General features: G+C 38.1%; 1 protein-coding gene across 2 annotated transcripts in view; it reads right to left on the reverse strand.

Annotated features, from left to right (window-relative positions):
* Window positions 1-9,137: 9,137 nt before the first annotated feature.
* The window catches only part of DDX43 (DEAD-box helicase 43), a 34,398-nt gene continuing 27,045 nt past the window's right edge, over window positions 9,138-16,490 (reverse strand). For both annotated transcript variants that reach the window (XM_012788769.2, XM_012788768.2), the window contains exons 8-16: window positions 15,261-15,371; window positions 14,800-14,941; window positions 13,922-14,022; window positions 12,866-12,953; window positions 11,731-11,858; window positions 11,426-11,535; window positions 10,451-10,589; window positions 9,807-9,894; window positions 9,138-9,251 (exon numbers count right to left, since the gene is read on the reverse strand). In XM_012788769.2, the coding sequence (XP_012644223.1) occupies window positions 9,138-9,251; window positions 9,807-9,894; window positions 10,451-10,589; window positions 11,426-11,535; window positions 11,731-11,858; window positions 12,866-12,953; window positions 13,922-14,022; window positions 14,800-14,941; window positions 15,261-15,371 (1,021 nt within the window). The remainder of the gene's footprint in view (window positions 9,252-9,806; window positions 9,895-10,450; window positions 10,590-11,425; window positions 11,536-11,730; window positions 11,859-12,865; window positions 12,954-13,921; window positions 14,023-14,799; window positions 14,942-15,260; window positions 15,372-16,490) is intronic.

Below are 16,490 nucleotides of genomic sequence, written 5' to 3' on the forward strand. Positions count from 1 at the left end.
AAAACACAAATGCAGAACACAAAGAAAAATGCAGACACACTAATGGTTGACTCAAGTAATAATACACAGGGTCTGTTTTATTTTTATACTCTAAAAGATTAAAGTTAGTTCCTTGTACTTAACCACCCAGGCGTGGCAGTGATAGCCATAAATTCCGGAATAGCCTTAGGGAAGCAGATATCCCTTGACTCAGAATTTCAAGGTGGTTGCTCTAGGCACTAGGCATAGATAAAGGACCAAGATTAGCAAGGATCCGCAAGGTGAGCCACAGGGGGCATTTTTCATCCCCAGCTTCTCTTAGGGTGACCCCCTAAGATCTTCCGCTGAACCCCAGCGGCTGTGCCTGGCTTATGTTGCCCCTCCCTTGAGGGGGTCTTACCCCTCATTGACTAACCAGCCATCTTATGGGTTGTACGCAGCAATCACAGGAACAATATGTTTATCACGTGGCTTCCAGACCCCCAATGCCGTGGGGCGGGGCTGCTCTTGCTAGTTGCAGCTCAGGTCCTTTGTTATGCCTAGATCTAGGCAACACCTTTGTTTATCACAGGGAGCCGGTCAGGAACAGATTACTTTCAAACGCTCTGGGCAGGACACGTACAATACTCACTAACTTTAATTCTTTTTTTTTTGAGACAGTCTCACTTTGTTGCCCAGGCAAGAGTGAGTGCTGTGTAGTCAGCCTAGCTCACAGCAACCTCAAACTCCTGGGCTAAGCAATCCTGCTGCCTCAGCCTCCTGAGTAGCTGGGACTACAAGCATGCACCACCATGCCTGGCTAATTTTTTCTATATATATTAGTTGGGCAATTAATTTCTTTCTATTTGTAGTAGAGATGGGGTCTCGCTCTTGCTCAGGCTGGTTTTGAACTCCTGACCTTGAGCAATCCACCTGCCTGGGCCTCCCAGAGTGCTAGGATTACAGGCGTGAGCCCCCGCGCCCGGCCACAGCAACCTCAAACTCCTGGGCTCAAGCAATCCTTCTACCTCAGCCTCCCGAGTAGCTGGGACTACAGGCATGTGCCACCAATGCCCAGCTAATTTTTTCTATATATATTAGTTGGCCAATTAATTTCTTTCTCTTTTTAGTAGAAACGGGGTCTTGCTCTTGCTCAGGCTGGTTTCGAACTCCTGACCTTGAGCAATCCGCCCGCCTCAGCCTCCCAGAGTGCTAGGATTACAGGCGTGAGCCACCGTGCTGGCCTCACTTTAATTCTTAAACTAGGAAAATATATGTCAGTCCCCTACATCTGATACCAGCTGCAATTTTTCTTTTCTTTTTTTTTTGAGACAGAGTCTCGCTTTGTTGCCCAGGCTAGAGTGAGTGCTGTGGTGTCAGCCTAGCTCACAGCAACCTCAAACTTCTGGGCTCTAGCAATCCTGCTGCCTCAGCTTCCCGAGTAGCTGGGACTACAGGCATGTGCCACCATGCCCGGCTAATTTTTTCTATATATATTAGTTGGCCAATTAATTTCTTTCTATTTATAGTAGAGACAGGGTCTCGCTCTTGCTCAGGCTGGTTTCGAACTCCTGATCTCGAGCAATCCGGCCCGCCTCAGCCTCTCAGAGTGCTAGGATTACAGGTGTGAGCCACCGTGCCCAGCCTTTTTTTTCTTTTTTTCATTTGTTAAAGCAGGAACCCAGTTACAATTTTAAGGAATTCCTAAAACCACCTCCTGTTTGATAATTCTCCAGAAAGACCCAGAGAACCCACTGAAACCATTATAGTCACAGCTGCAGTTTATTACATGGTAAGGATTCAGCTTTAAGTCAACCACAGGAAGAAGTGTATAGGACAGAGTTCAGGAGGGTAAACATGAAGCTTCTGTTGTCTTTTCTCCATGGAGTCATGGATGCAATATCCTCTTGGGATCAATGTCTGACAATACACAGGGAATATTGTCCACCAGGGAAACTCTCCTGACCCTAGTGTCCAGAGTTTTTACTGGGACTCAGTGGCTCACTGCCCATGTCTAACCTTAGTCTCCAGCTCCTCTAGAGGTCAAGTAGTATGAGTTGATATTATGTGGCCCAAAGCCCCCACTATAAATCACATTGTTATAGTTTCTGGCACATTCCAAGACCTTAGTCATTATCTCCCAGAAGCCAAGGAAGGGCAAAGGAAAGGCCTTTCTTTGGGTTAGGTTAAATTCTTTTCTACAAAGATGTGAACCTCAGGAAGTGGAGTGGGGTGGTCACAGGACCACCCTAAGAGTCTGACTATCACAGATATGAAAAAACTGAATTATCTTTCTTATAGAAAGTCAGTAGATAATATCAAATGTGAAAAACCAAGAAATGTCAATATAAGCAAGTTATTTAGAAATGGCTAAAAGATGAAATAGTTATGTCTTGAGAGTGGAAAATGAGGGCGGGAGGCTATGTTTGTTTGTTTTTTAACACCATAAAGCAAAGGCGAATGGAGACTACTTTTTATTTATTTTATTTTGAGATAAGGGCTCCCTCTGTCACCCAGGCTGGAGTGCAGTGGTGTCATCATGGCTCACTACAGTCTCAAATTCCTGGGCTCAAGGGATCCTCCTGCCTCAGCCTTCCAAGCAGCTAGGACTACAGGCACGAATCAGCACACCTGGGTAATTTTTTCTATTTTTAGTAGAAATGGGGGTCTCGTTCTTGCTCAGGCTGGTCTCAAACTCATGACTTCAAGCAATCCTCCCACTTCAGCCTCCCTGAGTGGTAGGATTACAGGTGTGAGCCACTGTGCCTGGCCAAAACTAGTTTTTAAGTCTCATAGAAACATTTGCCTCTATACAGTGCATGAAAAAATTTAAAAGTAATATATGTTCAATGTGAAAAATTCAGATGTTTACATTAAGATGTAAAGAAGGAAGTGAAAATTACTTGTAATTCCACTACACAGAGAGAGAGCATTATTAATCTAACATTTTTCTCTGGCTGATTAGGATTTTTGTCTTTAGTATTCTGGAATTTTATTATGAGATATCTGTATCTATTTATCCTGAATGGTAGTCATTGAACTTCTTGATTCTGTGGATATTTTTCATAGGTTCTGGAAAATTCTCAGCCATTTATCTCTTCAAATATTTGCCTGGCCCCAATCTCTTCCTCTTCTCTGGGACTTCTATTAAATGTATGTCAGAACATCTAATTAAATTTTCTAAATTATCTTACCCACTTTTGTATTTTCACATCTTTTTTTTCTTTCCTTGCTGCAGTCTGGATTCTGACCTATCTTCCATTTCTTATTTACTCTTCAATTATATCTAATCTGCTGATAAAAATCATTCTTAAAATCTTTTATTATGAAAATATTCATATTTCATAATACAAATTCTTCTTTGAATATGAAAATCTTACAACAGTAAAGAGGACAATATCATATTCATCTGGCTTCAACAATATCATTCCACTTTTCTGATTTCATTTGTGATCACTGTGTGAAATTTTTTATTATATATATTTCTTTCATTTCTAGAAGTTTTATCTGGTTCTTTTTCTCATCTGCTATGCCACTTTTTAGAGTTTCCTATTTCTGGCAGGTAATCTGAAGCTTGTATTTCATCATATTAAGCATAGTTGTTTTATAATCTCATAATTAATATTTGTAGTCTGCTTCTGCTGTTTCCATTGTTTCTTCCAATTCTCATTCGTGGTGCTTGGTTAATTTTTTACCAAATTAACCTTTAAAAATGATTTGTGGGGGCTAGGCGTGGTGGCTCACGCCTGTAATCCTAGCACTCTGGGAGGCTGAGGCGGGCGGATTGCTCGAGGTCAGGAGTTCGAAATCAGCCTGGGCAAGAGCGAGACCCCGTCTCTACTATAAATAGAAATTAATTGGCCAACTAATATATATATATATATATATAGAAAAAATTAGCTGGGCATGGTGGCGTATGCCTGTAGTCCCAGCTACTCGGGAGGCTGAGGCAGGAGGATTGCTTGAGCCCAGGAGATTGAGGTTGCTGTGAGCGAGGCTGATGCCATGGCACTCACTCTAGCCTGGGCAATAAAGCGAGACTCTGTCTCAAAAAAAAAAAAAAAATGATTTGTGGGGACACTTTTTAGCCAGTATGATGGTATCCTCCTTGAGAAAGGATTTGCTCACATTTGCCAGGCTACTGGGAACATTAGCAGTCAGCGAAGCACCTCAAATGAAGGTTACTTCTTGAGGCTTCCTGGGCCAAACTAGGCAGTGTGAACCTGGGCTTCACATTTATGTAACCTGAGTCTGTAAGTTCTCAATGATATTTTGACTTTTCCTTTTGACCTGCTGTTCTCAGTACCAGAGCAAACTTGCTTGCACTAAATTAGTTGGAAGTCGGTTTACTTTTGGTTCACCATTAACTTAAGGTTATATCTCCACTCCAAATGACTTCACTAAAAAAAAAAAAAAAAAAAAAAAAAAGGTTATACCCCTTGGAGTTCCTAGTTTAATGTGAAGAGGGTTTTATTTAAATTCTCTCCTAGGAGTAGACTCTAAGCCTTGTTTGTCACCAAAGCCAAAATTCAAATTTTCTGTATGGGAAGCCATAGTTTCCCCAAGTGTGGGAATGTCGGCATGTCTCTTACAGGGATGTGTGAAACTATGCCTGTGAAGTTGTTGCAAACAAGACTGGCTCATTTGGACCATGGGGCTCCAATTAAATGTATATGTAAGGTGAACATTCATTCCCAACAAGGTAGATCTGGTGTCTTGCCCCTGAATGGTCATCTGAGAGTACCAATGAGAACAGCTCCAGGATGGTTATATAAGAATTGTAAGGGCTACTCCCAGAAACACCCAATACCAATCCTCTGGCAAACCGAGTTTCCTGTCTCATATGCTCCTGCGTGTATCGGCTGCCAACCATGGCCTCTGGCCTCTGAGTCTGAAGGTTTACCACCCAACCCCTCGGTCCCCTTGGCCTGACGGAGCAGGATCATCAAACATCCTCATATCCAAAAGTGGCTTAGAGTTGCCTGTGCTGTTTTGCTCTGGAGTCTCACTCACCCTTAGATTTTGAGCTACTAGTTTCTTACTTCTTATTGCTGACTCTTCTTTTAAGCAGACTTTTTAGTAACAGCTTTGAGATATAATGCACATGGCATGCAATTCACTCATTTAAAGTGTATAATTTAATGGTTTTTAATATATTCACAGATCATTTCATCATCTCAAAAAGAAACCTTATGCTTAAGACCTTTGTATATTTAATTCTGCATTGTTTCCAAAAGGTTAGTCACCTAGCCTAGCTCACTTTCACTGAAAACCTAAGTCTACAACATATATGTTGGTTTATGTTTTTCAACACTCAGGCACCCATTTATCTTCCCAGAAGCAATACATAACCATTGTTATGTACCCTTCTATGAATATGCTTATATATATACATATAATCTAATAAAATATTTTTCACTTCAGCTTTATAGAGTGAATGGAAAAACTTTTTGAGACAGAGTCTCACTCTGTTTCCCGGGCTACAGTGCCATGGCGTCAGCCTAGCTCACAGCAACCTCAAACTCGTGGGCTCAATCAACCCTCCTGCCTCAGCCTCCCCAGTAGCTGGGACTATAGGCATGTGTCACCATGCCTGGCTAATTTTTTCTATATATTTTTAGTTGGCCAATTAATTTCTTTCTATTTTTAGTAGAGATGGGGTCTCACTCTTGCTCAGGCTTGGTTTCCAACTCCTGACCTTGAGTGATCCTCCCACCTCATTCTCCCAGAGTGCTAGGATTACAGGCCTAGCCACCTTGCCCAGCCAAAACTTATCTTTTTAAATGTTCTGGCACACAGGAACTTATCCTCTTGTTGAAGGCCGATGAGATTACTTTTCATGTTGCTTCTATGTTTTGTCTATACAACTAAACTACCTAACTGTGGTAATGTAGGAAAATATAAAGTGGTCAATTTTGTGAATTTTCAGATTTGCTGGCAAACTTATACAGTGTTTATTTTTTAATACCTCCATATCCCCAACTTCCCACTTCCAGACTTAAAATATTCATCTCACTTTTGCTTTTATGGAAGTATAAAATTGAATTCTACATTTTTAAACACTATTATTTTTAAGAATCAGTCAAGTCTCTTCATAATTGCCAGTATGGTCCAGTATTTCCATCCATATCTAGAAACATTTATCTGATTGGTCTTATAAAATCAGCTGTTGGTTTTCATTGAACTCTATGATTTATTCATTTCTGCTTTTACCTTTATTTCCTTTCTTCTATTAGGTTCTCTTGTTAAGTTTATGGGTAATGAGGAAACTATTATATGAATGAAAAAGGCAAGATGATATGAAAGCCTAAACTAATTATAGGCAAGTATACTACAGTAGACAAATTCTAAAAATTAATATATAACAAAATTAAAATGCTATATACAGAAAAAAATCAACTTGTCTTTATCACATAAATTAACATTTATTTTGTTAATGGCATCTTTTTCACTGCCATGACATCTGAACAAGCATTAAACTTTTTACAGACTGACTTTAGTACAGCAATATTATAAGAGATAATTTAAAATTTTTTTAAAATAGAAAAAGTTTTAAGTAAAAGAAAACCTCTACATGTTATATTCCTTAACAAATATCTAGAAAAAATTTAACTCACATTTAAATACTTTTCATTTTGTTGAAGTATAAAATATTGAATTCTACATTTTTAAACACTATTATTTTAAGAATCCGGAAAGTCTCTTTATAACTGCCAATATGTTCCAGTACTTCCATATCCAGTATTTCTACAATACCTTGAATTCTGAAAAATAAGTAGGAAAAAAATGTAAATTGGTGTTCACAACAGTTTTTAATAAGTTTAGTTGTGATGAAATATACAACTAAATTCACCATCTTAACCACTTTTAAGTGCACAGATCAGTAGTATAAAGTATATTTGCATTGTTGTGCAACCAATCTCCAGAATTTTTCTTGTGAAATTGAAACTCTGTACTCACTTTTGCTTGTGTTGCCCATGCTGTTATAGCCAAGAAATCATTGCCAAATCCAGTGTCATGAAGCTTTTCCTGTAGGTTTTCTTCTAAGAGTTTTATAGTTTAGCGCCTCAAATTTAGATCCAGTTCATTTTGTGCTAATTTTTATGTCATAAGGGTCCAACTTCATTCTTTTGCAATGTGGATATCCAATTTTTCCAGCATCATGAAGAAATTGTTCTTTTCCCCTTTGTTAAAATCATTTGATTGTATATGCAACAGTCTTTTAGGGTTCTCTATTTTATTCCATTGATCTATGTCTTTCTTTAAGGCAGCACCAGTTTTGATTTACAAAACAGTAGCTTTATACTATGTTTTGAAATCAGGAATGAGTCCTCTAACCATGTTCATTTTTCAAAATTGTTTGGTCCCTTGAGGTTCCCTATAAACTTCAGCATGAAATTTTTTCTATTTCTGCAAAAAAACGCCATTGGAATTTTCATAGAAATTGCATCAAATGTAGATCACCTTGGGTACTATCACCATCTTAACAATTAAGTCTTCCAATACATGAAAATAGATTGTCTTTCCATAATTTCTGTCACAAATATTTTATAATTTTTAGTGAAGTCTTTTTTATTCTTTAAGTTTATTCCTAAGTATTTTATTCTTTGTGATGCTACTCTAAATGGAACTGTTTTTCAAATTTCTTGTCCGATTGTTCATTGTCACTATATAGAAATGCAAGAAATATGTGATTTTCTATCCTGCAACTTCGTTGAATTTTTGTGCAATCTTCAGGGTTTCCTACATATAAGATCTTGTCCTCTGCTGTCTTAGTCTGTTTTGTGTTGTTGTAACAGAATACCATAGATGGCTATGTGTGGTGGCTCTTGCCTGTAATCCCAGCACTTTGGGAGGGGGAAGTGAGAGGACTCCTTTTAACTTCTGGCCTGAAGTAATCCTCCCATCTCACCTCCCAAAGCACTAGGATTACAGGTGAGCCATTGCACCTCACCTTAATTTTTGACTACAAACTAAAAATTAGATTTTATGTTTTAAACTTCCCAAGCATATTTATTAAAGCCCCTTTTGGTTTACTTTATCATCTCTGTAAATCCTTGGTCATGATATAGTTGTTCATACTCTATCTTTCATGGGTGGAATAGTCAATTTGCATTTTACCTGTTCATTGACAGGTTTTTTTTGTTGTTGTTGTTGAGACAGGGTCTCGCTTTGTTGCCTAGGCTAGAGTGAGTGCCGTGGTGTCAGCCTAGCTCACAGCAACCTCAAACTCCTGGGCTCAAGCGATCCTCCTGCCTCAGTCTCCCAAGTAGCTGGGACTACAGGCATGTGCCACCATGCCCAGCTAATTTTTTCTATGTATTTTTAGTTGACCAATTAATTTCTTTCTATTTATAGTAGAGACAGGGTCTGGCTCTTGCTCAGGCTGGTTTTGAACTCCTGACCTCAAGCAATCCGCCCGCCTCAGCCTCCCAGAGTGCTAGGATTACAGGCGTGAGCCACCATGCCTGGCCCTCATTGACAGTTTTAAAATTAATTTTTCAGCATGAGCCTGCACAGGTCTGGATTTAGTCTTCACAGAGTTTTGGCAGTTCACTCTTCCATCCTAAAGACCTCTAGCCCAGGATAAATTTTGCTAAAGTGCTGGATCATTGAGTTAGTAAATACGGACTTTTAATTATGAAAATGTTTTATTACAGAAAATTATTTAAACATATACATAAAATAAAGCCTTATCCATAACCCAGCTTTGGGAACATTTAAAAAAATACCCTATCCAGCATTTCTATTGAGTTTGAAACGTGATGTTTGTTTTAACTCAGTCTAGCATCCTAGTGGAAAATTTTTTGCTTTCAACACAGAAGATATCTTAAAGATGGTTCACATGTTCTTCAACAGCTGTGCAAAATATACCGATGTACTGTAGTCTATTCGTCTAGTTCCCCTACTATATTACCAAGTTATACCAAATTATGTCTACCAATTCCATTGTAGTCTTAATAATCTTTCTGTATAACTTTAAAAAGTTTTTAACTCTATAGTGCTCCTAAAGATATATTCATTACACTTTAGCTATTAGGTAAAAGTGACACCTAATAATGTTACACTCCTGAAGATAGTGCTGATTGCAATAAACATTTATAAAGCCTAGTTGCAGACAGGCGTATGAAAGTCCATTTGTTATTTATGTTTTACCTCCAGCACTTTTCAATGAGGCATTAATAAAACTTCTTGGGCTTTCTCTGTGGTCTTCCCACTTTTCTTTCCATTTGTTTTTTCAGCTGATAGGCCTTATATCTTTCTGACATTCCCTTAAGCTCCTCCGGGACAGTCTGAAATTATTAATAATGTTGTTAAGAGTCTTTTTCTGTTGTACAATATGCTAAAATGCTTCCAAATCATTTCAGATAATCTGTACAACTTGTTACATGGCATCTTCCAAACAGAAATTTTATTTCTCTGCCTATTAAACTCTAACTCCATCTTCAGGCTATAAAACTAAGTAAAATTAAAAACACCCATTATTATGCTACTGTTTCCCAGTGCCCTTAACATGCCCTTATCTGCTATTACTTTCTACACATCCTTTTTCTCACCTCTGCACTTGAACATGTTCCCCCTCCTGGGACTTTACCCCATCCTCTAACTCTTCCCCACTGGTTTCTTCCTCAGCAGGGCTTTCACTGCTGACCCATTAGATTAGGTTCCCCAATTATAAGCTTCCAGAGCTCCTTTGTCATGTTACAGCCCTCATAACAATTACAAACTCATTTGTATCTGTCTTTCCTGATAGCTGGCAAGCCCCACTCTAGTACCCAGCATAAATGACTTCAACACTGGAGAAGTTATGATAAGAGGTACATTACTAATGAGTTACATATTCTCACCTGATTTGCTCTTTTCAGTATATCGATTAATTCTGTTGCAATTCTCCAGTCACTCCTGGTGACAAGAGTTATTGCAATACCTGTTCTCCTGTGTGTGGGGGGAGAGAAACTCATGTAATTTCATTTATAATATGTATTCATGATTCAGTTAATATAGAATAAACCAGAAAATAAAAGCAGGAAGACAAATTTTTCACAAGCCCAAGTATGTATTGAGATTTAGCATCATTCAAACAGATTTAGAATTTGAATCTATAGTTATTTAAACAGCATAAGGGGGTATATGCATAATATTTCTGATAAGAGAAAAGGTCCTCTCATACCCATGCCAATTGTGGGCTATTTGTCAACAATGTTCAGAGAGTAAGTGCTGGGTACAGAGCTTAGTGTCATTATGATACTAGAGATAGAACAAGGAGTAGAATCAGAACAGTTTTATGAAGTGAATCATGAGGTATCTGGTTGAATCTGTAACAGGCCAAATGGACAGAGATAAAGTAGCCAGGCAGATTCTGGGGAGGAGCTGAAACTTATAGGCAAGAGACCAAAAAGTGGTTTACTAGGCAACAAGAAAACTCCCCTCTTTGAGGGGAGTAATGAGAATACAGAATTGGCCTCTTTCAGGGTGGGCTATGCTTTCTTACCCTGCTCTTCCAGTCCGTCCTATTCTGTGGACATATTCTTCGATGTTCCTTGGGAAGTCGTAGTTGTATACGTGAGTAATGTCGTGAACGTCCAGACCTCGGGACGCTAAGTCCGTGGCAATTAGTATTCTTACTTTTCCTAAAGAGTCAAGCCAGATAAATATTGAACAATTCTGGCATAAATCAACCCAAGACATAAAATGAAATGTGTATTTGCCCTTATTTAACTGCATTAATTATTACATTAATAATACTTAGTAGGCCGGGCGCGGTGGCTCACGCCTGTAATCCTAGCACTTTGGGAGGCCGAGGCGGGCGGATCGCTCAAGGTCAGGAGTTCGAAACCAGCCTGAGCGAGACCCCGTCTCTACCAAAAATAGAAAGAAATTAATTGACCAACTAAAAATATATATACAAAAAATTAGCCGGGCATGGTGGCACATGCCTGTAGTCCCAGCTACTCGGGAGGCTGAGGCAGTAGGATCGCTGAGCCCAGGAGATTGAGGTTGCTGTGAGCCAGGCTGACGCCACGGCACTCACTCTAGCCTGGGCAACAAAGTGAGACTCTGTCTCAAAAAAAAAAAAAAAAAAAAAAAAAAAAAATAATACTTAGTAAATATGAAAAAGCCATTTTTCTTTAACTGCTGGCAAATTACAATACCATGGTTCAGCAAACTGTCCCTGAACCCTCTGAACCATGCCAGAAAGATACATGCTTTTCAGGTAAATTAAGATGTATCTCCCTTTGCAAATTAGTATCTTGTTATCCCGGTTTAAAAACAGTCTTTTTAGAGTTTAGCTCGGATAGTTCTTGGAGGTGGGTTTATACTTAGAGCTCTAAACAAGTATAGTTCTGTTATACAGAAGCTGAGAACAGACTTTAGAAATGGGTTCCATGAAAAGATGTTATCATTCTGCCAAGCCCAGGCATTGGACTTATTTTAAACTGCAAAAATACTAATTATATAAAAGTACCTGTTTTAAAATCTCTTAAAGCCTTTTCTCTGTCCCCCTGTTCTCTGTTGCCATGTAATGATTCCACTGATATATGTCGGAGAATCAGGTCACTAGATAAATGATCTGCACTGAAGGAAAAGATAAAGTCAACATTCCTAAGTGCTCAGTCTATTACCACCATCAATTCACCACTTTTACTTCTATTACCAAAAGTCTGTAATAACATAATGTAGCACCTACCCCTCCCATTTTTACATATATAAGTGGAAATAATCCTAATCCATTTGACTAATTATAATGGAAGTGCAAGAAAAAATACTTACACGGCTTTTCGGCAAACAAAGACAATGACTTTATCATTGGGCGACAAATGCTCTAGAAATGTTTGGATGTGACCTCGTTTTTCTTCTTCTGTTGTGACAATTACACTTTGTTCTACTGTGCTCACAGCCTAAAGGATTGAAAAGAACACAGTACATCAACATTGAAGGGGAGACCCCATATAAGCTCAAAAATCCATCTTATTTCTATCATTGGTTAATGTTTTGATAATCTAAGATAAAGACAGCAATCCTAGTAAAATTACCTGTGCTTCTACTCAAGATGTTCAGCTTTAGCCTTTCACTTTCATCATTTATTCACCTATAAGTTGGGAATACTTGAATGTTTGGCAGAGTGTGCTGAAAGCAATTGGTTGCCATTGTAGGAAAAGAACATATGCATGAGGTGAGGCCAAGCTAACAAAGTCTATCATCCTGAATTTTGGGTATTGCCCTTACACAAGAATCTGAGTATTCTGACAATGTAATACAAAATCTCAATACTACTGGCACCATTCTTTGGCCCACGAAGAGATATCATTTTATACAATAAGTTTTATTTTATTAGCATTTGTAATCTCTAATGAAATAGGTGATGACCCAATTTCACTTATTAATGATTAAGTAAAAGGCCAACAGAGGGCACAGTGGCACCTGGCTGTAATTCCAGCTACTGGGGAGGCTGAGGCAGGAAGATCACCTGAGACCAGGAGTTCAAAGCTATAGTACACCAAGATTGCCTGTGAACAGCCACTGCTCTTTAGCTTGGGCAACATAGAGACCTCTGTCTCTAACTTAAAATAAGAAAAAAAGCCAACAGAGAACTTTATAATGGAGAGGTCCAACTAACAATATATGAACCCAACAATCAATTTCATAAAAATGGAATAGGCTCACATTTAGGCACATATAGAGATGAGTGTTTAGACCCTGATTCTACCAAGTTTAACAGGTCATTGAAATTTTAAATGAGAAATTGGTACTACAGTTATGTTAAAATTAATCTTAGAAATATTTATGGATATAGTTATATGCACCTGGGATTTACTCTAAAATTGGGCAGATGCTGTGCCAAAATTACCCACATTTAAAATGTCTATAAGAAATGCATAAAACAGTAATAAAAAGCAAAGCTTACTACAAGGTCCAACGTTCCAACATAGACAATCATTGGTGTTTTCAAATAAGACTGTGCGAGTCGTCTAACAGCACATGGCCAAGTTGCACTGGAAATACAAGATACACAAACATTAAAGATTTATTGTAAATTAACATTACTATGTTTCCTTGAGTATGCCATGAATCAAGTTATTCACAAAAGACAAATTTAGGTACTTTGTCTTTTTCAATAAGGCAGATTCAACAGTTAAGATTCCCTAAAAATCGCTCAATAGTAAAGCTACTGGATAAAAAAACTTAATAGGTTTAATAGGTTTTTATAAACCAAAGGTGAAGACGACCTACATCCCTTCAACAAAATCCTAGCCTAGAAAAAGGTAAAGGGAATTACTGTTAGTTTAGTTCTCTTGGCCCTTATAAAAGACAAAAAGTCCCAAAAAAGTTTTTTCGAGTATTACTAGGCAAAACCACGTGCTTATGCCAAATAAATCTCTTTAAATAACCTGATCAAAGCATATACCAATTTTAATGTTTCTTCAACCATTTATAAAATATATGAAAGTTACCACTTTTCATGCCTTCATAATTATAATGAAATCCAACTTTGCTTTTCTTGAAATGGGAAGATTTGTAAGAAGCAAGTAGGGGAGACTTAGTATATTTCCTCCATTATATACTATTATTGACAAAGGATATAAGACCAGGAGAAGTCAGTCTTTACAGATCACTCTGGATTCAAACAAACATTACTTTCTCAGTTTTGTCTTGGGAGAAAGTATTCATTAAATTTCTAAGGAGAGGTAAATGATCCTTTATTCCAATGTGAGACCTTTGAATAAGTAAATGTTTTTTAATAGAAATCTCCATCTATAAATGTTAGGAAACCCAAGTCATGAATGCAATAGTCTGTTACAGTTATGCTTTGTCGCTAAACTAAGTGATGAAATATTTGACCTAAAGTTCTCAAAAAATACTTTCAATTAATGCCCTAAAACATTGTTTGGAAATTAACCAAACAGAATGGGATTCGATTCCACTAATTTCTGTTTTACACAGTAATTAGGCATATACCTACCTTGTCATAATAGTCTGCCTATCTGGGCGCACATCTAACAAAATCTTCATAATCTGGGGTTCAAATCCCATATCAAGCATTTTGTCTGCTTCATCCAAAACCTACATTAACAACAAAGAATGTGGCTAGATTAGATATTGGAGGCAGCCAGAATGTATGCTTTGTTTAGGAATAGAACACTTAGCATTCTCATTTCCCTTATTACCCACTTTATTATTTTAATTTCTCCACAGTGGTCAAAATAACTAAGCCATCTGTAGTTACAAGTATTGTGGACTGATTTTACTTGACTTTCCAATTGGTTCTAAATCTATTTAATGAAAAAAATTTAGGTCTAAAATATCCAAGTTGGCCTCTTTTGTTACAACAGAGGGATTCATTCGCCATTCTGTGGCAAGCATATCTTGCACTTACTCTGTAAACCTATTTTGCCCCTCCTCAATAAAAATTTCATTCTATGCTTGCCTTTAAAATATCCAAGTAGATTAATTTTTTTGTACTTATCTGCATTTTCATAGATTGATAAAATAAACATGTATATAATTTAAATATAATTGTCTTAAATATCCTTATTTTAACATGCCAAAGGGAACTGGGAATTTTCCTAGAACCTAAAACCATTATGAAATAAATTGTACACCATTCAAAAAATATATTTTAATAAAAGTTCATGAGCCAGGTATGGTGACATGAACATGTAGTCCCAGCTACTTGGGAGGCTGAGGTAGGATCACCTGACCCCAGGAGTTTGAGGCCACCGTGAGCTGTGACTGTTCCACTACACTCCATCCTGGGCAACAGAGCAAGACTCTGTCTCAAAAAAAATGTCAGTTCCTTTTCTTCCTAGCATCCCAAAGCCCTCCTCCATCCATGATTACCAAGTAAGTTATGCTTTTCAAGTTGACAAAGTTATTCATTTGCAGATCATTCAACCTTCCAGGTGTTGCAATGACGATATCTACACCTTTTCTAAGATCTTCTATTTGTTGGTCTCTATTTCCACCGCCATATATACAAACACTTACAAAGAAAAATCCAGAAGTTTATGTTCAGGCAAAGAATATCTCATCACAACTCAAAATCCCAACCTACATAGGCATTTTGGGTATACAATAAGATAAGAAAAAACAAGACATATAAAAATCAAAGAGTATCATACCTTTAGTAGAATCTGCCCCTTTATAAGAACTATGCACACCCAACCTACAGTGGTGTGTCCTAAAGAGCCATGCCTTGTACCATTACTTGTCCCTACTGTCCAGGCTGTAATTAAATTGGGGGCTAATTCCTATCCCTCTAAATGGGGGAAAATAATGGGAAAAGATAACAAGGTACTTACCTCTTAAGTCCTTTATATGAATATTTAGAACATTCAAATTCCACTTGAATAGCTAATTCACGAGTGGGCGTGAGAACTAACATACCGGGTCTTCCTCTTTTTCCTCTAACTCTTTGGAGAGAAAACAGATTAACATTAGATTACCTATCTCGGATGCATGGTACATTAATTCAGTGCTTTCAAGATTTATAGCAAGGAGTATTGACACCAGACATAATCAGACATATTTATACCTTTTCTGAGAAGGTGTATGATTAAATGTTCCCACAGTATACTACAGACTGTAGTTTACTAATAATCATCATCCACACACCTAACAAAATAGCTGATACTATGCAGAAATGCCAAAATACTTCCCTGTAAGAACATTTTCAAAGAGTTAAAATTATTTTATTTAGTTTTGTGGTAAGTTTTTATAAACTTTTTCTGATTACAAAATCAATACACATTTACCAAAAGTGGGAAATAAAAAAACCCACACACAAAACCCTATTTCCCAATACCATGTCATTTACCATAGTCTTTTTTTTTTTTTTTTTTTTTTTTGGAGACAGAGTCTCGCTTTGTTGCCTAGGCTAGAGTGAGTGCCGTGGCGTCAGCCTAGCTCACAGCAACCTCAAACTCCTGGGCTCAAGCGATCCTTCTGTCTCAGCCTCCCAAGTAGCTGGGACTACAGGCATGAGCCACCATGCCCGGCTAATTTTTTCTATATATATTAGTTGGCCAATTAGTTTCTTTCTATTTATAGTAGAGACGAGGTCTCGCTCTTGCTCAGGCTGGTTTCGAACTCCCGACCTCGAGCAATCCACCCGCCTCGGCCTCCCAGAGAGCTAGGATTACAGGCGTGAGCCACCGCGCCCAGCCTCATAGTCTTTTTTTTGAGACACAGTCTTGCTTTGTTGCCCAGGCTAGAGTGAGTGCCATGGCGTCAGACTGACTCACAGCAACCTCAAACTCCTGGGCTCAAGTAATCCTGCTGCCTCAGCTACCTGAGTAGCTGGGACTACAGGCATGCACCACCATGCCTGTTTTCTATATATATTAGTTGGCCAATTAATTTCTATTTATAGTAGAGATGGGGTTTCACTCTTGCTCAGGCTGGTTTTGAACTCCTGACCTTGAGCAACCCACCTGCCTTGGCCTCCCAGAGTGCTAGGATTACAGGTATGAGCCACCACGCCCAGCCTATAGTCATTTCACTAATATTTAAAATGCCAAGCCTTTTCTTAC

Source organism: Microcebus murinus, chromosome 5 (genome assembly GCF_040939455.1).
Source record: "Microcebus murinus isolate Inina chromosome 5, M.murinus_Inina_mat1.0, whole genome shotgun sequence".
Lineage (NCBI taxonomy): Eukaryota > Metazoa > Chordata > Mammalia > Primates > Cheirogaleidae > Microcebus > Microcebus murinus.